This window comes from Canis lupus, chromosome 20 (assembly GCF_011100685.1).
Source record: "Canis lupus familiaris isolate Mischka breed German Shepherd chromosome 20, alternate assembly UU_Cfam_GSD_1.0, whole genome shotgun sequence".
In the NCBI taxonomy this organism is placed as follows: domain Eukaryota; kingdom Metazoa; phylum Chordata; class Mammalia; order Carnivora; family Canidae; genus Canis; species Canis lupus.
The window spans coordinates 55,492,096-55,516,208 of record NC_049241.1 but is presented as its reverse complement, the minus strand read 5'-3'; the positions used below and the strand labels follow the sequence as shown (position 1 = coordinate 55,516,208).

The 24,113-nt window shown below is 60.6% G+C and overlaps 1 protein-coding gene and 1 non-coding gene across 5 annotated transcripts; one reads left to right on the top strand and one right to left on the bottom strand.

Moving 5' to 3' along the window:
- Positions 1 to 10,762: 10,762 nt before the first annotated feature.
- On the top strand, positions 10,763 to 23,859 carry TNFAIP8L1 (TNF alpha induced protein 8 like 1). 4 transcript variants are annotated; one of them, XM_038567714.1, is made up of 2 exons: positions 10,763 to 10,876; positions 21,539 to 23,859. In XM_038567714.1, exon 2 carries the CDS (start codon positions 21,544 to 21,546, stop codon positions 22,102 to 22,104), a length of 561 nt encoding a protein of 186 aa, XP_038423642.1. In that variant the 5' UTR covers positions 10,763 to 10,876; positions 21,539 to 21,543; the 3' UTR covers positions 22,105 to 23,859. The 4 variants fall into 4 exon arrangements, with proteins under 4 accessions (XP_038423642.1, XP_038423645.1, XP_038423643.1 ...); XM_038567717.1 differs by lacking the exon at positions 10,763 to 10,876 and adding an exon at positions 19,319 to 19,523; XM_038567715.1 differs by lacking the exon at positions 10,763 to 10,876 and adding an exon at positions 20,200 to 20,513.
- On the bottom strand, positions 21,845 to 21,957 carry MIR8804 (microRNA mir-8804). The gene has a single exon (NR_128744.1). It is a non-coding gene; the product is annotated as a microRNA mir-8804 (primary transcript).
- Positions 23,860 to 24,113: the final 254 nt, after the last annotated feature.

The following is a 24,113-nucleotide window of genomic DNA, read 5'->3' as shown; positions in this document are numbered from 1 at the left end:
CCCGGCTCTGTGTCTCACTCGCTGTGTGTCCCCAGGCAAGGAAATTCCCTCTCTGTGGGCTCAGCTTTCTTCTCTGGTAAAGAAGGATCTCCCAACGCCTCCCTCCAGGGGCCTCGGCAGGGACTCTGAGATCACACGTGATGGTGCCCGCTGCCCTAGATTCTGGCTTTATGGTGTCAGGGCTCTGCTCACACACCCGCCCCAAGGTGGGAGGATGAGGTCAGCTGCACCCCCAGCTCAGGCCCCGATGAAGTCACTTAGAGGGGTGGGTGTGAGGACAGCCACAGAAATAGACTTCCCACCTGTGCCCTGGGCCTCTGGGAGAGGTGAGGATGAGCAAACGATGGGAACGTCACCCCTCACAGGCTGTCGGATGCCATCCCCAGCGCAGCTCGTGCTGCCCAGGAGCTCCCTCCTGCAGGAAGCCCTCCCAGATTGCCTTGACCCTTCGGGGGTTTTGCCTGAGGCTGTTGGGAGGACCTGGCAGGGGGGGGATAGCGGGGCCCCAGAGAGGGTGACAGACCAAGCTATGAGAGGGAAAGGTAGCCAGAAAGGACAGCAGAAGTGCCCAAAGGGCAAAGGAAAGTGCTGAGCCGGACAGGGAGTCAGGCAGGCGTGGGTCTGTATTTTGGCTCAGACCCTCACTGCCTTTGTGACTCTGGAGGAGTCTTTCCTGGGCTCTGCTTTCTCAAGTCTCCTTAGCAGTCGCCCCCTCAGGTGAACCCCCGGGGAGTGAATGGTTCTCTGTGCAAAGAGGTAAGGAAGCGTGGCGGGGGTAGGTGCAGCCCCGACAAAGGTGAGCGAAGATGTGAGAGAGAAGTTCTGGGTTCTGGAAGGCTCGGACCCCCTGGAGGAGAGCCCCGCCCCCCCCCCCCCCCCCCCCCCCCCCCCCCCCCGGGCTGGGACTGCTCCGAGCCATTGGGCGGATTACCCAAGAAAATCATCCCGGGGGTGCCTGGTTCACAGCGGCAGCCCCACTAGGTGCTCGTTTTACCGAAGACGACGTTGAGGCTCAGAGAGTACAAGCCATTTGTCTAGAGGAACACAGCAGGTCACCTGCAGAGCGGGGATTTGAACCCATCCAGGAAAGTCTTACTGATGGAATAAGTAAGTGATTAGGGTTCATAGTCGGGCTCAACATCCACTGGAACTCCTTGGTGGCTGCCTTTTGTGTTGGGATTAAGGCTCGGGTCCTGGGATGTCTGGGGGGCTCAGCAGCTGACTGTCTCCTTTTGGCTCAGGGCGTGACCCCGAAGTCCTGGGATCGAGTCCTCCAGCGGGCTCCCCACAGGGAGCCTGCTTCTCCCTCTGCCTGTGTCTCTGACTGTGTGTGTCTCTCAGGAATAAATAAATAAAATCTTAAAAAAAAAAAAAAGACTCAGGTCCCAATCTTCACAGTCCCTCTGGATCCTCCAACTCGAATTCCATCTCTCACCTGCCCACCAGTTGCTGTTTTCATACCTCTGAGCCTTTGCCGTGGTATATTCCCTCTTCCTGAAACACTCTCCTTCTCGTTGCCAGACTACTTCTTCCTGGAAAACTCCTATTCAACCATCAAAACCCAGGGTCCCTCCTCCATGTAGCTTGCTTTACTGGGACCCTCCCAGGTAAACTCTTTCTCCCTTCTGCTCCCTGAGCTCTGGGAACTCCCTGTGCTCTGAGCATCTGTGTAGAGCTCCGTTTCCCCAAGACCTGAGGCCCAGCTCTGGAGGATGAGGTCCCTGGGTCCCTGATCTCCCAGCACAAAGCTGGGCACTCAGAGGGCTGGCGGGGGGGGGGGGGCGCGGTTGGGGCATAAAACTGATCAAGAACCACAATCTTAAGGTTTTTTTTTTTTTTTAATTCTGTGTGAAGGGGGATCCCCGGGTGGCCCAGCGGTTGAGCACCTGCCTTGGGCTCAGGGTGTGACACCAGGGTCTGGGGATCGAGTCCCACATCAGGCTCCCTGCATGGAGCCTGCTTCTCCCTCCGCCTGTGTCTCTGCCTCTCTGTGTCTCTCGTGAATAAATAAATCTTTAAAAAATAATAATTCCGTGTGAAGCTATGGAGCTTCTTTCCTGACTCGGAGCAGCCCCTGCGCTCCACACACATAACCCCTGCACGCGTGCTGCAAGGTGCTGTGGAGGTGTCCTTGCTCAAGCCACAGAACCAGAAGCTGGAAGTCTGGGGACTTCAGGCACAGCTTGATCAAAGAGCCTGGGAACCCACTCTCGGTCTCCATCAGAACTCAGCTCCGCGGGCCCCCGCTGGCTTCTGGGGCGAGAGCACCCGCCGGTCAGACCGGCCCTGAGCACATCCCAGCTGGTGTTGCCCATCTCCGGCCTCCTTTCCTGTAGTTCTGTCTCAAGTCGCAGGGCTGGCTCCCCCGGGCTCACGCAGAGTCACATGCCGTGGCAGGTGCTCCCGGGGTGGGGTGGGGGCCCCCATCTCTGAGGCTCTCGCCAACCCCCACAGGGCTCTGCCTCGGGCGCGCTCCCTGCCTGGAGCCCACGTTCCCGGGAGCAGCCCTCTGCTCATCTGCTCGAGGGTTGGAGGAACCCCCAGCTCCCTCGCCCTTGGGCTGGAGCAGTGCTGGGGCACAGGCCACCCCATCCCCTCCTGGGGGGTCCTCAGCACAAATGATGAGCCCCAAGAGTCCTCGGTGGCAGCTGCCCCACCGGCGAACGACATGCCACGTCCTGGCTGCCTTGCCTTCCCTCGTGGTTTTCCGCTCCCCTCCCGGGGCTCAGCAGCCCCCAAGGCAAGTCAGGGCTGCAAATACCTCATCCAGGAGGTTGTGGTGTTTTTTTGTTTTTGTTTTTTTTTAGATTTTATTTATTTATTCCTGAGAGACACAGAGAGAGAGGCAGAGACACGGGCAGAGGGAGAAGCAGGCTCCCTGCGGGGAGCCCGAGGTGGGATTCGATCCCCGGACCCTGGGGTCACGCCCCAAGCCCAAGGCAGGTGCTCAACCACTGAGCCGCCTGGGCATCCTGGTTGTGGTGGTTTTAAAACACGCCCACAAATTCTGCGGACCCCCCCTCCTTCGAGAAGTGACGTCTGACTCCCCTCCTCTCTCATGCGGGGCTGGGCTGAGTGACTCATTCCCAACAGAAAACGGCAGAAGCGACAGTGGGTGACTTCGAGGTGGAAACGTGCAGGCACCGGCCTCCTCCTTGCTCTCCCGCTCCCTGTCCCGCTCATCGCCCACGCGGGGGAAGGCCGGCCACCGTGCTGGAAGGACGCTCGAGCAGCCTGTGGAGGTGCCCACGTGGCAGAGGCCTGAGCACCCCCCGCCCCCCAACAGCCGTGCGCGGGAGGCCGCTTGGAAGCACAGCTCAGACGTGGGCACATGCATGCCAGCCGCCCGAGGGCACACGCACGGGGACACATAGGCCACATCCAGCCTCGTAACTGCCCTGTCGCAGAGATGATTAATGTATTTAACAACCAAAGGGCCAGGGCATCGACTACCCGGGGCAGGGGCTTGGGGGGCAGGGTCTGGAGGTCCCAGAGGAGCACCTGGCATTGAAAGGACTTGGAATAAAGGGAAACTGCCAGGGACAGCTTTCCCTGAGCATCAAGAACGTGTTTTCTACCCCACTCTGGTGCCACCCACCCCCACCTCTCTGGCTTCCTTCACCCAGGCCTCTGTCCCTCAGCCCAAGAGGAACACCCGACCCCAGGAGGCTGCAGACCCCCACCCGCCATGGAAAGGGCTCCCGCCACATTATCCTTCCTTCCGTTGCATACACCATGGTCTGCCTCACCGCAGGACCTTTGCACATGCTGTTTCCCCATCTGGAACTCTCCTCCTGCTTCACCTCACCTACTGAAGCCCACACAGCTGATGACTCTCAGCTTTAATGCTGCCTTTCCTGAACACCCACCTCCTCATCCCCAACCACGTCGGCTCCCCCTGTTTTTTTTTAAGATTTTATGTATTTATTCATGAGAGACACAGAGAGAGAGAGAGAGAGAGAGAGAGAGAGAGGCAGAGACATGGGCAGAGGCAGAAGCAGGCTCCATGCAGGGGGCCCGATACAGGACTTGATCCCTAGACCCCGGGATCACGACCTGAGCCAAAGGCAGACACTCAACCAGTGAGCCACCCAGGCGTCCCAATCGGCTCCCCCTGTTAAAAGCACTCACAATTCCCAGTTCTTCACCTTTCTCCCTCTTTGGGGGCGATTTTAGATTTACAGAAAAGTCACAAAAAGCCAGCTCTCGACTCCTCACCCAGCTTCTCCTAATGTCAGAACCTTACACAACCACCGTATCTGTCCCAACCAAGAAGCCAACCCTGGGCACCATATGATGGATTAAAACTCCGGACGCGTCGGGATGCCTCCCGCCTGCCCACCAGGGCCCTTTCCTCTGTCCCAGGGTCCAGCACGGGGCCCCGCACGCCCGAGCCCTCGCTGCCTCTCCGGGCTGCATCATTATAACTTGTAAATGATTGCCTCGGCCCTGCTTCGTGCCCCCCCACCCCAGACTCGGCTGCACGAAGGGGCAGTTTGCTCCCAGCTGGGCCCCGGTGGCCACTGGGCACTTGGCACGAAGCTCAGTAAATTCCTATGTGGAACACGTGACGGCCCGGGGGCGGGGTGGGAGTGCCCCGGGTGGGAGAGGCCAGCCCCCCCCCCCCCCCCCGGAAGTCTCTGCGGGGGCTCCCACGGACACCTGGTGACGCGCTGCAGGTCATGGCACAGGCCCGCACGGGCTGCCCCAGCTGGTCCCCGATTGCCCTCAGCTCAGGTGGGAGGGACACGGAGGCCGGGGGCTGGGAGAAGAAACGGGCTGAGAGACAGATGGAGCCTCGGCGGAGCCCGAACCGGTGCTGCTGCGTGTGGCTCAGGAGCAGAACTGGCTCCTCCTCGGAGCAGCCATCGGGCCCCTAAACTGAGGTGTGCGAGGTGGGGCGAAGGGCTGGGGGAGCCGAGGTGTGGCAGCGCCTTGAGGACCAAGGAGAACGCTTTGTGGGCGGAGGGGGGGGCATTGCAGGCTTTGGAGCGAGCTCCCATCTGAGCGACCTCAGCAGTGTCTCAGGCTCTCCCTGAGTCCCTCTGGATCCGGGGTGGGGGGGCGGGAAGGCAGCTCCTTGGGGGTGGTGCAGTGACACGGCCCTGTGGGGAAGCAGGTGGCCTGAGGGGATCTGCCTGGAGAGACAAGGCTACCCCACCCTAGGGAGTGCCACTGGGACAGGCTTCACGGGGTACCCCCTCTTTCCCTACACCCCTTCCTCCCTGGCCTCCCAGCTCCAGTGTTGCCCACTGCTGGCTACTAGAGGAATTTCCCAATACCCTAATCTCTCTCGGGCTCTAATACCCTCCATGGCTCCCCACTGCCCTCAAAATGAAGGCTGGATTTTTATACCCAGCCTTTGCTGTCCTGAGGGTCCCTGTGGTCTGATCAGGACACACAGTTTCCTGTCGGCGTCCGGAAATTCCCAACCTCTGCACACTTGTTCGGCGGCTTCCCTTTCTGGAGCACCTTCCCTCCATCCACACGTCCGTCCTTTCCACAATGTCCTTATGCTCCTTCTCACAGCCTGGGAGCGGTGGGCCAGAGGAAGACTCTTCCCCCAAATAATAATAGCTGGTCCTCAGGGTGGGCACTCACAGCGGGTTAAGGATTTTCCTGCATCCTCTCTGCCAATTTTTGCACCTGCCCCAAAAGATAGGTATCATGGGTCTGATTTACAGATGTGGGAACAGAGGCTCAGAGAGGACCCATGGTCTGCCAAGAATAAGCCAGGAATAAAAAGGGCCCTTCTGGGATGCCTGGGTGGCTCAGTGGTTGAGCGTCAGCCTTCAGCTCAGGGTGTGCTCCCCTGTCCTGGGATCGAGTCCCACATTGGGGGTCCCTGCAGGGAGCCTGCTTCTCCCTTGGCCTGTGTCTCTGCCTCTCTCTCTCTCTCTCTCTCTCTCATGAATAAATAAAATCTTTTTAAAAAGTCTCAGGTCAGTTGTCACCTCCCCCTGGAAGTCTCCCTGGATTTCCAGTGGGGTCAAGGGACCAGCCTGGGCTTGTGCTCCCCACACAGCCCTGTCGCTGTGGAGGCGGTCCGTGGAGGCACAGGTGCCAGGGCTCTGCTGAGTTTTGCAAACCTCTGAATCTGTTGCTGCGACTGCCCCCATCTTCCAGATGATGCGCGGAGGCTCCAGGAGCCGCAGAAGGAGCTGCGGCTCAGGCCACGCCCTCGGGACCCGCCCGCACCTGTGCGCACCTGCGCGCACCTGCACGCACCTGAGCGCACCTGCGGTGGGTCCCCGCCCCCGCGCGCCTCCCACACGCGGGCGGCCGGCGTCTGCGAGCGCGACGCTCGTGCATCCTCCGCTGCGCTGCTGGGGCGGGGGAGGCGCGGGCCGAGAACCCAAGCTGCTGTCGCTCCTCCCGCCCCACCTTCCTGCTCCCTCGCTGGGGGCCCGGGCCGGGTCCGCCCCCTCCCCGCGTGGCTCCCGGGACTGCCACCCCCGTGGGGGGCCTGTGCGGGGCTAGAGCGCGGCAGGCGGGCGGGGGGCGCAGGTGGACCGCGGCCCGTGGGAGCTTTACCCGGGGCTGACGGTGTGGGGGGGCTTCTGGCCCCCGCGTCCGGTCTCCCGAGGCGCCCAGAGGTGGTGGGGAAGCCGCGGCGGGGCGGGCCTGGAGGGCTTCCTGGAGGAGGCTCGCTGCCCCCACTCACCCCACGCCCCGCCACCTGGGCCCATCGCGCAGACGCCAGGCAGGCGCCCAGACAAGTGGGTCGTTTGTTCTGGGTCGCACAGCCCAGAGGGGTGCGGGGCTTGGTCTCGGGCTGCAGGTGACGCTCGATGCCGGTAGGTGACTTGGACCTAGCACCCTGCTCCTGCATGAGATGTCAGAGGTCACGAGCCCCCGCCACCCATCCCCGGGAAAGCGGAGGAACCGCGGCCGCGGAGCACGCGCAGAGCACGCCCCCTGCCGGCAGCGGCCGGAACCCGCGCAGCCGCGACCCCGCACCCGCGGGTTCAGTGGGGAGAGGGTGCAACTCTTGATCTCAGGGTTGTGAGTTTGAGTCCCACGTTGGGTGTGGAGGTTACTTTTTTAAAGATTTTATTTATTTATTCATGATAGAGCGGGAGGCAGAGACTCAGGCAGAGGGAGAAGCAGGCTCCATGCAGGGAGCTCGATGCAGGACTCGATCTGGAGACCCCAGGATCACAACCTGAACCCAAGGCAGATGCTCAACCACTGAACCACCCGGCGTCCCTAGAGGTTAATTTAAAATAAAATCTGGGGATCCCTGGGTGGCGCAGTGGTTTGGCGCCTGCCTTTGGACCAGGGCGCGATCCTGGAGACCCAGGATTGAGTCCCACATCGGGCTCCCGGTGCATGGAGCCTGCTTTTCTCCCTCTGCCTGTGTCTCTGCCTCTTTCTCTCTCTCTCTGTGACTATCATAAATAAATAAAAATTTAAAAAATTTAAAATAAAATCTTTTTTTAAAGATTTTATTTATTTATTCATGACAGACATAGAGAGACACAGGCTCCATGCAGGGAGCCAGACGTGGGACTTGATCCCGGGTCTCCAGGGTCACACCCCGAGCTGAAGGCTGCGCTAAACCGCTGGGCCACCCGGGCTGCCCCAAAATAAAATTTAAAAAAAATTTAAAGGGACGCTTCGGTGGCTCAGCTAGTTAAGCCTCTGACTCTTGGTCTCAGCTCAGGTCTTGATCTCAGGGTTGTGGGTTTGCCCTCACTGGGCTCCGTGCTGGGCATGAAGCCTACCTTAAAAAAAATTAAAAATAAAATAAACCCAGCTTTATAAAAAAAACATGTAATTCATACACTACACATACACTACATTTGCACCTACAATTCAGCGGTTTTGGTATATTACATTATTCATTTCCTAAAATTGTGGTAAATATATAACAAAGTTTACCGTTATAACCATTTCTTGGTGTACAATTCAGGGTCATTAAGCACACTAACACTGTTGCAACCATCCTCATCATCCATCTCCAGAAATTCTCCATCATCCCCAACACAACTCTGCATTAAACACTAACCATCCTCTCCCCGGGGCCCCTGGTCACCTCTTTTTTTTTTTTTTTTAAGATTTTATGTATTTATTCATGAGAGACACAGAGAAAAAGAGAGGCAGAGACACAGGCAGAGGGAGCAGCAGGCTCCCTGCGGGACTCGAACCCAGGACTCCAGGATCATGCCCTGGACTGAAGGCGGTGCTAAACCGCTGAGCCACCCGGGCTGCCCCCCTGGTCACCTCTATTCTACTTTCTGCCTCTATGGATTCCCCTGTTCTAGATCCCTCAAGAAAGTGGAATCAAACAGCACTTGTCCTCTTACGACTGGCATCTTAAACTTATGTTTTCAGAGTTCATCCACGCGGATGAACCAGAACTTCCTTCTATGGCTGATAATATTCCAGTGTAATAATATGCCACTTTTGTGTATCTGTTCGTCTGTTGATGGACATTTGGGTTGTTCCCCACCTTTTGGCTGCTGAGAGTAGTGCTGCCTTGGACACTGTGCAAATATCTGTTCCAGTGCCTGCTTTCAGCTTCTTCAGGTAGATACCTAGGAGGGGAATTGCTGGGTCACAGGGTCATTTCGCTTTTTTAGGATCCACTGAACTTTTCCACAGTGGCTGCACTTTTTTACAATCCCACCGACGATGTACAAGCGATCTGGTTTCTTGGCATCCCTGTGGGCGCTTTATTTGTCCTCATTTGTGGACCCGTAGGCCTTCCTAACCCCATGCCACAAATGCAGACAACTGATGCTTAGAGAGGCGAACACACGCGGGGAGATCATGAAAAAGCTGGGTTTGAACCCACCTTGGTCACACTCCACCCACACCCACCCTGGACTCATAGAAGCAATTTGCTGTGGTTTGATGAGATGCTAAAAACAGTTTGCTCTGCTTCTGTGGTCTCATTAGCTACCACCCGGACCCAAAGAAGGGGTCTTCACCGTCTGGCGCAGAGGCAAGAAGCGACGGATCGCTAACAGCGGGTCTCAACGGGGTGATTCTGCCCCCTAGGGGACACTTGGCAATGATTAGAGACTTTTTTTTTTTAATTTTTTTTAAAATTTATTTATGATAGTCACAGAGAGAGAGAGAGAGAGGCAGAGACACAGGCAGAGGGAGAAGCAGGCTCCATGCACCGGGAGCCCGATGTGGGACTCGATCCCGGGTCCCCAGGATCGCGCCCTGGGCCAAAGGCAGGCGCCAAACCGCTGTGCCACCCAGGGATCCCGAGACTTTTTTTTTTTAAGTGACCACACAGGTATATGTGAGGGAGGGAAGAGTACATTGCCTTTTTTTTTTTTTTAAGATTTTATTTATTCATGAGAGACACAGAGAGAGAGGCAGAGACACAGGCAGAGGGAGAAGCAGGCTCCCAGCGAGGAGCCTGATCCGGGACTCGATCCCAGGACCCCGGGATCATGACCAGAGCCAACACCACAGGCTCAACCACTGAGCCCCCCAAGTGCCCTGAATTAGAGACATTTTTAATTGTTGGGACCTGCAGGGAGGTGGTGGTGCTGCTGGCGTCCTATGGGTGGGGGCCAGGGAGGCTGCTCAGCACCCTGCAGGGCCCAGGAAGGCCCCACAGCAGGATCTGGATGCCAATAGCGCAGAGGATACACAGCCCTGGACCCGGAAGAGGGCAGGACCTGGCTGAGGGCAAGAGGAGGTGGGACCAGCACACCTGGGCTTGAATCCTGGCCCTGCCCCGTGTGTCTGTGTGCCCTTGGGCATGTCACTGGCCCTCCCTGGGCCTCAGTTTCCCTCTCCAAAATGGGATAAAGACACGTTTCATTTATTTTTGCCTCACGAGCAAAACCCCGTGGCAGGCTTGTGTGTGCCCCGTGTGCACACAGCAGGAACTCCACAAACACTTGTTGTCTGGCCTGCTCTGGCCTCCCCTGGCCCTGGCTGGAACTGGGACCCAGAGCCGGGCTGCAGGGAGGAAACCGAGCAGCAGGGGAGCTGGGAGCCGCTCCTGGGCCCAGTTCCCAGGACTCACAGCTGCATCCTCCTGGGGGGGCCCCAGCTGGCCCAGCCACCTCACTCTCTGGCTCCTGCGTGTTCTGCTGGCTCATTCCCACGGAAATCGAGTCTGGATCTGGGAGTCCTCTGGTGGGGCTTCCAGGATCCGTCCACCCAGCGACTGTCTCAAATCTCACCTGAGAATTTACCTGAGCCCAGGAAGATTTGTCTTCAACCTTGGGTCAGATTCAGCCCATCTGGGGCTACAGGATTTTCTAAAGGGCTCTCAGGTGATTCTGATACAAAGGGTTCCTCCGGGCTGTACTTTAAGAAACACGCTTCAGCTTACGCAGGTGGGTAAACTGAGTCCCGGAGGGAGCAAAGGGGCTTGCCCAGAGCCAGAGTTGGTCTGTTTTTCCTTTGGGCTCTCTAGCCTCTTTCTCCCTGCCCCCTCCACACCGGGTCTCTGTTTTTGATTCTGGATCTCCTTCCTCTCCTTTCTTTCGCTCACGCCCCCCTCTGCCCCGCTCAACAGCGCATCCGGCCGGGTTCACCATTCCGGAGGAATCCCCCGAGCCTTTGGCCCCGCCCCAGGCCCCGCCCCCTCCCGATGGCGTGCTCCCATTGGCCTCTTCGTACGCCGCCCGCCCTGCCATTGGCTGATTCCACGCCCGCGGCCCGCCCCCCTCCGCCGGCCCCTCTGCAACCTTTCCGCGGGGGCGGGGCGGAGGGGGCGGGGCCGCGCCGGGGCGGGGCGGGGCGACGAGGGGGCGTGGCCGAGCTTCCCGCCCCGCCCCGCCCCGTCCGGTCCCTGCTCAGTCCTCCCGCGCGAGTCCCGCGGCCGCCGCAACGGCCCCTCGGAGGCGGCTGGACGGAGCCTCGACGGTCGGACCGACGGACAGGCCGCGGAGAGCAGGTGAGGGGGCGATGCCGGGGCGCCGTCCACCTGGGCGCGCCTCGGGGGCCACCTGGACGCCCTGCCTGCCTGCCCCGTGCCCCCGCGCCCCTGCCCGTCCGTAATCCTGCGTGTTTCCCTCCGTGTCCCCGGCACTCTCTTGCTCTTGGCTTAGGGGACGGCAGATTGGGTCTGAACTGCCCTCCCGAGCGTGCGGCTGTGTTCTGGGACCAGCGTGCCCCCACCCCCACGGGGACTCATGGACTCTGCCCCTTTCACCGTGCAGGGTGCCAGGTGCTGGGGCCTTCTGCCAGAGTCAGGAGGGCATTCCAGGTGGTGGGCAGCCTGGCCAGAGGTGTGGTCACGGGGATGTGTGTGGCTTCTGGCTGGTTCCAGGCTGCAGGAAGCGCCACTGCCAGGCCCACCCAGACTGGCCACCTGGGAGCTCCCCGGTGGCCTGAAGCCTTGGCCTCAGTGTTGTCGTCTGTGAATTGGGACTGTAGCTGCCGAGGTAATTGGCAGGTGACCTGACCCAGATCTGCACGCATCAGGACGTCCTCTGTCCTGGGGGCTCTCCAGGAGGAGGGACAGCCCCAGCTGCAAACAGGCCTCTGGGCTTGCTTCCCCAGCATATCTGAGTCCAGCTGGGGGACTCGGACGCCCTGGGGGGCCATGGTGGAGGGAGGGCAGTTCAGCCTAGTGGTTGGGGAGTTCAGACCCTGGAATCAGACAGATCAGCTCCTGCTCCCCCACTCCCGGGCTATCCAAAACAAGTCATTGGATTCTCTGAGCCTCATGTCCTTTTCCTTTCCTTTTTTTTTTTTTTTTTTTTTTTTAATTCATGAAAGACTGAGAGAGGCAGAGACACAGGCAGAGGGGGAAGCAGGCTCCCCACCAGGAGCCCGTTATGGGAATCAATCCCAGACCCTAGGATCGATGCCTTGAGCCAAAGGTAGATGCTCAACCGCTGAGCCACCCAGGTGTTCCTCATGTCCCTTTCCTGAATGGGAAGGGACATAACTCCTGAGGGGGTGGGTGGGGGAGAGGGCTGTTTCCAAGTTAAGTGCAAGAATGTTGGCCCTGCCTGTCTCCTCCTGGCTGTCCCTCTCTCCCCCTCCCTCACTCTGCTCCAGTCCTACCAACCTCCACCTCCCCCAACGCGCCAGACATGGTCCTGCCCCAGGGACTCCACTGCCACGCCAGGTCCGTGGGCACCAACTTTAAAGCATAACCAGTTGCTAGATGGGCTGGGCCACGGCCTGCCAGGCAAGGGCTGGGTGGCTGGGAGGAGCGGAGAGGGGCCGGCCCAGGGACGCTGTGCCTATGGAAACCAGAACAAAGAGTTGTCGCCCCAGCCACGCAAACACCTGGGCTCTGCTTCTCCCCCTTGGCAGGCCTGGTGGCCTGGGATGCTGCTAGTGGGTGAGTGCCCAGACCCCTGGGGGTGGGGCAACGGTGGTAGTGGGGGGCTTGAGCCCTGCTCTGATGAGGGTGGGAGGTCCCTAAGCAAATAGATGAGTCAGACAGGTGCAGACTGGGGGCTCTGTGGTGTCCCCTCCTGTGGTGTGGTCTTGGGCAGGTCAGATGCCCTCAGGACCTGTTCCCTCATCTGAGGCCTGGGTACAACTGGGGCCTTTCGGTTGCTTGGTGATCTGATATGGTGGGTTTGAGAGGCTTCAGCGTCCCTGTCTGTCCAAGGGGCCGGGAGAGGGTGCCTGAGGACAAAGCTCCAGCTGTTGTGGGGGAAATGTCCCCGCCCAGAGGCAGATGCTGAATAATGGCTGAGGCTTGTCTGGGTACAGCCCCAGGTGTTAGGGAGGTGGGGGAGGGTCCTAGAGATAAGCAGCACGTGCACCTCCCCTGGGGACCCCTCACCCCCACCTCCCACCGTGAGACAGCTCCCTGAGATCCCCCACCTGAGCTTTCCTGGAAGCTCCTCTGGCCAAGACCTTGGGATCCTCTAAGACTCCGTTCTCTGGGCCTCATTTTCCACTTCTGTCCAATGGGCAGGAAACATAGGTGTTCGTGCAGGAACATCATTCTGCTTAATTGTAATGGCGTGAAGGTGACGGAGAGACAGATGGATGTGGAAGTTAGCCTGGGGCATCTGGGAGGGACTCCTGAGGAGGTGACATTTGAGCTGAGGCCTGCAAGACAAGAAAAAAACAGCCATGTGGAGACCTGAAGGGAAGGGTCTTCCAGTCAGAAGACACAGCTGGTGCCAAGGCCCTGAGGCAGGCCGGGGAGGGGGGCGGCACCTGGAGTTTTGGAGGAATAGTGAGGAGGCCCATGTGATTGGAACCGAAGGAGTGAGGGGAAGAGGGTGCGGGGCAGGTCGTGTAAGATCCTGTGGGCAATGGGAAGAATTTGGGCTTTTACCCCAGAAAGGGGAGTGGTGAAGAACTGGGGGCTGAAGACCTGGGTCCTGCCGCAGGTGCTCACTGGCGCCCCCTGATGGCTTCTTCGGGGAGGACGGATAGGGAAGTGTGAGAGCAGGAGCCCGGAAGGGAGGGCCCAGGTGTGTGGGGGAGGGACTAGGAGGACTCAGGTAGGGGAGAGGGGAGCGATGGGTGCAGCTGGGGCTCACCGAGGGGCTGCGTTCCTGCCGCGGGACCCCGAAGCCTCCTCCACTTGCTGCTAAACATCTTCTGCTTGGCCTGAGCCTTTTCCGTGGGCTGTGCTCCCCCAACATTCACGCTTGGCCCCCAAGCCCCGCTTCAGTGGAAGGAAGTCTGACCATAGGTGACTGTCCCAACTCTGAGACAGGTGGCCAGACCCTGCTCGTCCTTGGGGCGGCCCCCCCAGGGCTCTGGAGAACCCAGTTTGAGACCCACTGGTGCCCCCAAGCCCCTCAGACAAGCAGGTTCCTCTCTTCCTTTCGCCACATCCAAATCGGGCACCGACTGTGAGGTCCCAGCAGTGGTTAATGAAAATGGGATGCAGGGGAGGCCCCGGTGTTGGCAGGGGGTATCCCGTGGGGGCGTTTGCTGCTGTGGCCACCCCGGGCCACCGTGGCCAGGGTTCGGAGAGGTGAGATGGAGTGGCGGTCCGGGCCCTGCTGAGCTGGTGCATCAATTATTGACACCCTTTGTGTGGGACATGAAGAATTCATGCGGTGGGGACGGGCTGCCTCGGAGGACGCCCCAGGGCTGCTGCAGCTGCTCGGCCTCGCGGAGCCACCGCTGCCTTGTCAGGAACTTTCCGGGCGGGTTGATGAACAGCCATGATTACAGATGACAGGCTATGAGCTTAGGTTATATTTAAAATGAGGGTATAGACTATTATTTGGCCATAAAAAGGAGCGAGGAGCCCACACATGTCGCCCCAGGGATGGAGCCCTAGCCCAGGACGCTGGGGGGGGTGGCGGGGAGCAGACAGGAGAGGCCCCAGGGCGTGGGAGTCCCCGGGTGGGACACGTCCGGGACGGGCTCCTGCATGGACGGGGAGGGGGCCTGGGGGGGCCGGGGGAGGGGGCTGCTGCTGTGGGATGGGGTTGCTTCTGGGGAGACAGAACAGCCTAGAACTGGACAATGGTGAGGGTTGCACAGTCTGAGTGTTGAGAGGCCACTGGGCTGTACACTTTGAAAAGCCACATTTTATGGCACGTGAATCACACGCTGATAAGACTCGGAAGAAAACAAAAGGTCATGAATGGTCAAAAATCCTAGCTTTCCCCTTTCCCTGCCATGTTTTACTACGATCTGTGCTCCCGAGGTCGTTTTCGCCCGTCGCGTGTTTGGTGGGAAGGGTGGGCGGCTGTCCCCTGGCTGTCCCCGCAGCCTCCGCTGACATCCACGCGGAAGGCTGCGCTGGCCGGGGCGCTGGGGGCCTTCCCGCCGGGGCCGGGCCACCGCTGCGCATCCGGGCCTCGTTTATTCTGCTGAGCATCTGGCCCAGGCGTTGGCCAACTTTTTCTAGGAAGGGCCCGAGAGCAAATATTCTGGGGGCCCCATGAGCCGCCCGGTGTCCCCCCCGTCTGTTCCAGGCTGGCGGCGTCGCGGGGAGACGGCAAGACTCACTGCAGGCACCTTGCGAGAATCGGTGGCCTGGGTGGCATCTGCCCCAGAGGGTCTGGGTGGCTTCTTATGTTTGCAAATTGGGTGGCACACCCCCTGGAGCTCAGGATAAACACGCGGATGTGCGTGTCAGCGTCTGTTTGCTTTTCTCTGGAGAGCGGGCGGTTTATAGGCCGATTGGGCTCGTGGGGAGCGGGATGCGGCACTGACGGGGCCCTGGGGGCTGAGGACCCCGGGGAGCAGGATTTCCTGCCCCCCCACCCCCCCGATTGCTGTCACCCCCGAGCCGGTGTGTAGAACCAGGAATGTGTGGGTTGGGGGGCCTCCCGCGGGACGGTGTCCTGGGAAGGTGCAAGGACCAGGGCTGGGAGCGGTTGCAGGCGCTGGGCTCCCGTGGGATGGGGGGCAGGGGGGTCTCCCACCCCCACCGCCAGGGCCTCCCCCTCCCGGGCCCGGGCCGCCGAGTGCGCTCGGGAATCGGTTAGTCACTCAGCAGTCACGCAGCCAGGCTCGGCCGCCGGCGCAGGGCTGGGTACTGTGCACCCCGGGCCTGGCATTGGAACCTACGTCCTGCACCAATGGGCCACACAGGGGACTGTCACAAACAGGGTGAGCGGGAGGGGACCGGGAGTGAGTGATGTGGGGTGTCGGGGAGCCCCTCGGAGCGAGCCCCCTGCTCCCGACCCCCGCAGAGCACCCTGAGTGCGGGAGCCCACTGAGCCACCGCCGGCCTGGAGGACGGGTCGCCACCGTCACCCCGGAGAGCTTGGACCGGCTGCTGGGTTTGGGGGCCGAAGGGACTGGAAAGAACAGGGTCCACAGGGCGGGGTGGACCTTTCCTGCTGCGTGCCCCTCACCTCTCGGGGGAGGCCCGGGGATGGCCCTGCCTCCCGGCTTTGCCCCCACGGGTGGAGGATGCCGGGACAGCGCAGAGGGCAGCTGCCAGGGTGTTTGGGAGCTGGAGGGGCCAAATGGGGACAAGGACAAAGTTCCTGGTCCCAAAAGGTGAAGTGGGGTTGGCAGGGGAGGTGTGCACTGGGCTCCACAGTCCTGGGGAGGGTCAGGGCACAAGCTAGCAGGGCCAAGGACTCTGTACCTGGGCACCCAATTCTCAGATGGGAGAGCTGTCCCCAAGGGCGTGGGGCCTGCCTGGGGCCCCTGTGGGGAGATGTCAGGGCTGCAGGAGGACAGGGACAGTGGCCTTCACTCTCTCGCTGCTCCCCTAACACACCAGGCGCAGTCCTGCCCCAGGGCCTTTGCACCAGCTGTTTCCTCTGCCTCACTCACCTTTCCCCCAGGCCTCGTCCTTCCTGTCCCAGCTCCGGCAGCTCCACCTCAGTGAGGCCTTCCTGACTGTCCCAGCCAAGGTCCCCTGCTGTCCCTGGCTGTCACCCCCCCACCCTTGGCCCTCATCTCTCCCTGAAACTGTCCTGTTTTTTGTGTTCACTGGTTTCTGGTGTCTCCTCCTGCCAGCAAGGAAGACGCCTCTTAGGGGGCTGCTCTGGAAATCTGGAGGGCTCTCTCTCTGCTCGCGGTGACAACAGGATGTCCCGGCGTCGGGGGCAGGGAGTGGGGACACTAGGCATCCAGCCATGAGCCTGGGGTAGCCCCTGACCCCACCACTTCCTGATGTGCCACCGGAAACAAACTGTTGAGCAGGGTTTTGCACGGTTTGAATATTCAGTGACTGTTCCAGAAATGCAAGTCCTGGTTAAGTTGAGGCAAAGGTGGCCCTTTGTGATAGGAATTGCAGCTGCTTGCTCACTGCGGCGGTGCCGCACGTGCGACCTCTGCGAGATGCACTCTATCCTCGTGCGGTGGGCGCGAGCTGCTAAGGTGGGAAGTTCTTTCTGGCCAACCATCCGTTATCAGGCACCCACTATGTGCCGGGCCAGGTAGCAGTGATTCGCGAATCCCACCCTGCGTGATCCTTTTATTTCTGTTTGTCCTACAGTTTGGGCCAAATCCTGATTTTTCAAATGTTAAATTTGTTGAGCATTGTAAATGCAAGGCATAAAAAAATGAGGCATAAAACATAAAGGGCATGGGGGTATAAAAATATATTTTTTATTAAAATATTTTATGTATTTATTCATGAGGGATACAGAGGGAAAGGCAGAGGCACAGGCAAAGGGAGAAGCAGGCCCCCTGCGGGGAACCTGATGTGGGACTCGATCCCGGGACCCTGGGGTCACGCCCTGGGCCGAAGGCAGATGCTCAACTGCTGAGCCACCCAGGCGCCCCTAAAATATCTATACTTAATGTATACATAGTGAGTGTTCAGCTTGATGACATATGACCCACATACCATAGAATTCACCGCTTTAAAGTATTCAACTTCCAGAACGTTCCCTCTCCCTAAAAAGCAACCCCACCCCATCAGGTGTCACATCCCCTCCCCCAGCCCCCAGCCCCCAGCCCCCACAAGCCTCTTTCCCGTCCATGGAGGAGCCCGTCCTGGACGTGTCACACGCACGGACTGACACCCGTGGGGCCTCCTGTGTTTGGTCCCTCCCTGAGTGTCGTGGGCTCGGGGTCCGTCCCCAGGGTGGCGTGTGGCGCCTCGCCCCTGTTGACGGCCGAGGGACGTGCCCGTGCGTGGAGCAGAGGCGTTATATTTGTCCCTTCACCGTTGATGGACACTGGGTTGATTCCAGTCTGGCCGTATGAACCATGCTGCCGTGCACGCGCGTGTACAAGTTTTTGTGTGGATCTGCGTTCTCATCTCTTTTGGGTGGCTACCTGGGAGCGGAATCGCTGGGTCACGTGGTGAGTCTGTGTGTTGGAGGAGCTGCCAAAAACTGGCTTTCACAGCAGCTGCCCCACTTCCCGTTGCCCACAGTGGGGCTGGGGCCGCGGTTTCCACCCGGCCTGGTGGGCGCTCGTGACGCCCGTTGCTGGGCCAGCAGCCACCCGTCCTGGCATGAGGCAAGGCCTTTATGGTGTTGACTGGCATTGCCCTAGCGGCCAGTGATGTTGAGCATCTTTCCAGCTGCTTGTTGGCCATTTATGCCTCCTTTGGAGAAAGATTCAAAATTTTTTATCGAGATATAATTCACATTCCATAAAATTCACCCTATGAAAGTGTACAATTAAAAAAAAAGTGTACAATTTGCTGGATTTTAGCGTAATCACAGAATTGTACGGCCAGTTAGCTTGATGGCTTTTTACATGTGTGTAGACCTAGATCAAGATGCAAAGCGTGGGATGTTCCAGACCCCTTCCCTGGTCAACCTGCCTCACACTACCACCTTTATACATTTATTTGTTTTTAAATATTTTTAAAAGATTTTATTTGAGAGAGAGAGAGAGAACGAGTAGGGGGGAGCTGCAGATGGAGAGGGAGAAGCAGACTCCCCGCTGAGCAGGGAGCCCAACGAGGGGCTCGATCCCAGGACCCTGGGATCATGACCTGAGCCAAAGGCAGACACCCAACCGACTGAACCACGCAGATGCCCCTGAAGATCTTATTGGGTGTAAGTGCATTGGGTGTAAGTAATCTTCACACCTGACATGGGGCTTAAACTCACAATCCCAATATTAAGGGTCACACGCTCTACCCACTGAGCCAGCCAGGCGCCTCTTATTTTGTGTTTAATTGATGGGTGCAGGCAGACAGTGGTGTCTGCGATGCCATTTCATTCAATTGAATGAATTGGGACCCAAATCATTGCATAATAACCAGGTGGCTTGGGTCTAGAAGGCTGGAGCCCCCCAGAAGGCAGGGACAGGATCTCTTTGGGTCATTGCAGCGTCCCCAGGGCCTGGGACAGTTGGTGCTCCATAAATGCTCACTAGTGACTGGATGAGTGTTCTAGCCCAGCCCTGGACCCTCTGCCGGGCTCCTTTAGCTTTGACGACAGTGGGACGCTCCGGCACTGGGTGGACGGGGACCCGAGCCCCTCGGCGGCTCCTGGACGGCCGTGCCCCAGAAGGGCTGGCTGACGTGGCGCAGCCTGGCCACCTCCCGGCTTGCCGGCCCTGACCTGGGCGAGTGAGCAGGAAGGAAGGAAGGCCGGGGTTTATTTTCGTCTGCGGCCTGCTCCCCCGGGATGGGAGTCATCTCCTTGTCTGCCTGCCTGGGTGGGGGGTTTCTGGCCGAACAATGGGTCGGGCGGGGGGGGGGGGGGTCATGCAGCTGGGCTGGCCCAGGTGTTAGCAGGTCTGGGGCCCGCCGGAGGGGTTAGGAGTACGGAGGCCCGGGGGGAGGCTGCAGCTGCCTCCGCCCACCCCCCCCAACCCCTGGCCTTCTGGGCGCAGGAGGGGGGGCCTGCTGGGGGCCTGGCCCCCCTCCGGAACCAACACACTCAACCAGGACTTGCAGATTGGGAGGCCAAGGCCCAGAGAGGGATGGAGCCGCCCGGGGTCACCCAGAGGCCAAGGCAGGCAGCAGGCCCCGGGCTCAGGGGGGTCCGCTTCCTCTCTGAGCCTGTTTGTCCATCTGTAAGTGGGGGAGGCTGAGCCCAGGGCCCTGGGGGGTTCCTTCCCGTGTGTGAGGTTTGTGGACATCCTTTCCCTCACACATTCAGTGAGCACTTACGGAGCGCCTGCTGTGTACCGGGCCCTGGGCTGACCACCGGAGGCGCCGTGTGAACAAGGGAGACCCAGCCCCGGCCTCCCCGTCAGGCGAGGGGGCGAACAGCGAGATCAAGGTGTGCAAGGCCAAGATGGAGCATGGCCAGGGTGCCATGGGAGCCAAGGGGCAGCTGGCCCAGCCTGGGACACCCAGGACGGCCTCCGGGAGGAGGTGACCATGACGCTGGCACTTGGATGAGCAGTTAACAGGATGAGTAATAGGGAGGTGCTGGGGCAGGGAACAGAATAGAACTTTCTAGAGAGAGTGGTGGGAAGGCATCTGGGAGGCATAGGTACTCCTTGTGCCAAGTGGCCAGCCTGAAAGTTAAATCCAGGCAGGCCACCCAGCCCCTCGCCCAGGGAGAGCTCACAGCCTGGGGGGCATTGGGGTTGGCCGCAAGCTCCAGCCCTAGGACAGAGTTAGTTTGGACTTTCCCCCACTTTGCAGATGAAGAAACTGAGGCACGGCGTAGTCGTGGTGCTTGACCAAGCGGCCAGATCTGGGAGCACGCCCTAAGTACTGGGGACCTGGCACTGAACCAGCTCCCGGCCCTCAAAAACTCGAGCCGATTTGCAGGCGTCACGTGGGGAAGGGCAGACAGGCGCGCAGAGGCAGGCCGCTGCCACCGCCGTGTGGCCTTGGGGACGTGTCTCAGCCTCTCTGAGCCTCGGTAACTTCTTCAGCAAACTGGCAGCCAGCCTGCTACCTGGCGGAAATGACGAATCGGGCACCCGCTGCCGGCCCAGGCCTGCCGCGTGGTGCTGAGTCAGCGGCACCCTGCTCTGGCCCAGGCCCCCGCGCTCCGGGGGCCCGCGTGGGAGGCACGGAGGGCGGCCCCGTTATCCCCGTGCCCACCCCGACCTCTGAGGCCAGGCCACGGGGCAGCCCCGGGGGTGGGCCTGGTCTCGGGGCGGGAGCGCTCACAAAGACGGGCTTTGTAGGGGCTCTGGGGGCTGGGTGGGCACCCACGTGGCCTTCCTGGGCTGACCGGCCTGGGGCCGTGGGTGAGGGCGGGGGGTGGGCCTCAGGCTCGCCTCGTTCACTTTCCTGACGTCTCCAGGCCACGGTAGGTGAGGAAGCAGGCCCCTCGCCTCCCCTGTGGGCCGGGCTGCTGCAGGCCAGGTGGGGAGAGGGGCCCGCTGGAGGGGGCAGGGCAGCGATGGGGGTGCCTGGGTGCCGCGTGGCCAGGGAGCTGCCCCGTCGCCGTCGGGTTGTTCATGGATGGCCTCCTAGAGGAGGTCGCAGCCAAGCCGAGCTGCGGAAATGGAACTTCGAGAAGAGGCAGGGCTAAGGGGCCGGGGCTTTGGGGGATGAATAGGAGTTTGCCAGGGAGGCTGCAGGCCCCCGAATGAGGCATGGGGCCGAGTCCTGGGAACTACGGGAGCTGCCAGCGGGCGCCCAGATGCCCGGGCGAGGAGGCAGTCGGGCACCGCAGGAAGGAGGCCGGAGGGGCGGCTTCAGAGCCCGGGCCCTCTGCAGGCGGGCCATGGAGACGGGTGAGAACACAGCCCGCAGCCGGAGGCCCGGTCACGGCGCCCGAGAGCTGGCCTGCTGTGCCAGCCCTTCCTGGGCGGGAGCTGTCCCTGGTCAGTGTCACCCTATCGGGAGGCGTCGCTGGAGCAGTGTTTCTAGAAACCTCACGCGTGGCCCCCTGGCCCAGGCGGCTGCCCACCTGACCCGTTCCATGTCCGCTGTGAACTCCAGGGGAGAGTAAGGCCGGGGGATCGGAAGTAACGGGGCTCGTCCACACTAACAGCCCCGGGGCTGGGACCCCGTCCTACTGAACTGCAGGATGGCGGCTGGGGAATGACAAGCTGGACTTGGGGGGCATGGAACCTGCCCGTGAGAACTCACCCTGAGCCCCTCCTCAGCCCACAGCGACGATGTGGCGGGTCTGGGGGGCTGGGGCCAGGGCCCGCAAGTAGTCGGCTTCAGAACGTGCTGCCCAGGTTGCACCGTTCACCATTAGGCATTAGTCACGTGTCCCTGCCCCGCCCGGGCCCTGCACCCGGCCCTGGCGCCCGGCAGGTGCTTCCCCGCAGGCCCCTGGGACCGTGGGGACTGACGCCCGTGCGCCTTTCCTCCCGGCAGGGCCGATGGACGCCTTCAGCACCAAGAGCCTGGTCCTGCAGGCCCAGAAGAAGCTCCTGAGCAAGATGGCATCCAAGGCCACCGTGGCCGTGTTCATCGACGACACGAGCAGCGAGGTGCTGGACGAGCTGTACCGCGCCACCAAGGAGTTCACCCGCAGCCGCAAGGAGGCCCAGAAGGTGCTCAAGAACCTGGTCAAAGTGGCCGTGAAGCTGGGCGTCCTGCTCCGCGGCGGGCAGCTGGGCGGCGAGGAGCTGGCGCTGCTGCAGCGCTTCCGCCACAGGGCGCGCCGCCTGGCCATGACCGCCGTCAGCTTCCACCAGGTGGACTTCACCTTCGACCGGCGCGTGCTGGCCGCCGCGCTGCACGAGTGCCGCGACCTGCTGCACCAGGCCGTGGGCGCGCACCTGACCGCCAAGTCCCACGGCCGCATCAACCACGTGTTCGGCCACTTGGCCGACTGCGACTTCCTGGCCGCGCTCTACGGGCCCGCCGAGCCCTACCGCTCGCACCTGCGCCGCATCTGCGAGGGCCTCACCAGGATGCTGGACGACGACAGCATATGACCCCGGGCCCGGGTTTCCTGCGGGGCGGGGGTGGTGGCAGTTCGAGGATCTCCCTTCTCCCATCCCACCTGGCCAAGGCCCCGGGACACGTCCCCTCGGAGAGGATGCTGATCTGCGACAGCGGCGTAAGGCCCCAGGGTCCCTTCCGCCCCAATTCCGGAGGAGCCCGGCCCGCCCCTCCAGCCACTGGATGCCTCTGAAAGCTGGCGCTCGCCACTTAACCACCTTAACGATGTTGCCTGTTCCTTCCGACAGGGTAACGATGAACCAGAAGCCAGGTAGTGTTAGGGGGTGAGCTGCATCTCCCCGCAGTCTTTGAGGTCCTAGCCCCCAGGATCTCTGAATGTGACCTTATTTGGAAATAGGGTCGTTGCAGATGTACCTAGTTAAGACAACACCACGCCGAGTTGAGCTGGGTCCCCTGGTCCTTGTAAGAAGGGGGCGTTCGGACGCAGATAAGGCCGTGTGAAGATGGGGGGGGGACGCTGCAGGGTTGTGTCTACAAGCCAGGGACCCCCCGGGACTGTCAGCAGCCTCTAGAAGCCAGAGGGACGCCTGGAGCGGCCGTCAGGAGCCAGCCCCGCTGACACCCTGACGGCTGACTCCGGCCTCCAGAACTGAGAGGGAACACATTTCTCTTGCTGCACCTGCCGAGGGGGGCAGCGGGTGCACTCGGTTCCAGCAGGGAAGGTGTGTAGGGAGCCTAGGAAAGTGCTGGGGTGGCTGCTATCGGTAAGGACGCCTCAGTGGGGTTGGAATTGCAGCCCTGACTCCCACGGGGAGGGGACAGTGTGCCCCCGACTCCGGGCTCCAGCGTAAGGCCATCTGAGATGCACGCCCACTTTAAGATTATTTCATTTGCGTTCAGTCGGCCAACTGTTTTTACGAGACCTCAGAAAGCAAACCTCAACAGATTTTGGCTTTGGGGACACCCAGAGAATGCAGGGATTCTCAAGCTCAGGGTGCAGATGGACACACGGGGTGTGAGCGTGTATTTGTGATTCTTGTCTGTCAGGAGGGCCGTGTGTTTTAGCAGGCCTGCGGCAGGTGGGCCGAGGCAGGGGTGGGAAGGTTATTCGGGGCACCCGTGGGACTGGGGAGGAGGGGCATGACATCTCCTGACGAGTTTTGCAGACCCAGGTCTGTTGGGCAAAGCTTTCACAGAGCCCTGCAGGCCTTTTTAGGCAAGACGACGGGACTGGTCAGCCCTGTCGCCCGAGGCAGCGGCATTATTCAAAAGCAAGGACACTGCGTACCAATCCAGGTGTGGAGCTCGCCTCCAACACTCGCCTGAGCCCGCACCGCCCGCTGCCCCTCTGGCCGCCGCAGTCCCCACCACACCCTTTCGCCTCTGCTGCCCCCGCTGAGCTGGCTGACGCGGCGCTACTGCCCCTGCGGCAGGACGGCCTTCCTCTGGTTTCTGCTTCCCCAAGGAAGCCAAAGTTCTCCTGCCTAGGAGCCAGCTGTCCCACCTCTGCCCCACCCCAAGGAGAACCTGCCCCCCCATCTTCTGTCAGGAGACAGATCTTCACGTTCGAGAACAAACGTGCACTCTGAGCACCCGAGAGGCCCCAGGGGCTTGGAAAGCCTCCGTCCTCAGCTTGGCACACCGAATGCATCAACGTGCGTAACACTCTGTTCTTGTGTCCTGCTGGGCTGTCCAGCCTGTCTCGACTCTTCATACGTTTGAAATTTAATTTAGAAAAACCAAAGCGCTACAGAACTATTTAAATAAAAGCACGTATCTTCCATTTGCATTATGTGGAACTAGCGATTAAATTGCTGGTGCCGCCTGACAGCTTTCCCTCGCCCTCCAGGGGCTGCTGCCTCTCCGACTGAGCTTGTGGGTAACGTCATGCGCCTGTGGTCCCTGCTGACAGGTTCAAGTCCTGTTCCCCGGGGCGCCAGGGGGGAAAGACTCACGGGCCTGCAGAGCTGGAGCTCGGCCTGTGCACGCCCAAACCAGGTTCGGTTCAGCTCCCCATCATGACTAAAGCCCCCGGGGCCAG

Excerpts from the sequence above, each read along its gene's own strand:
- TNFAIP8L1 (XM_038567714.1), top strand. The coding sequence starts at position 21,544 with ATGGACGCCTTCAGCACCAAGAGCCTGGTCCTGCAGGCCCAGAAGAAG.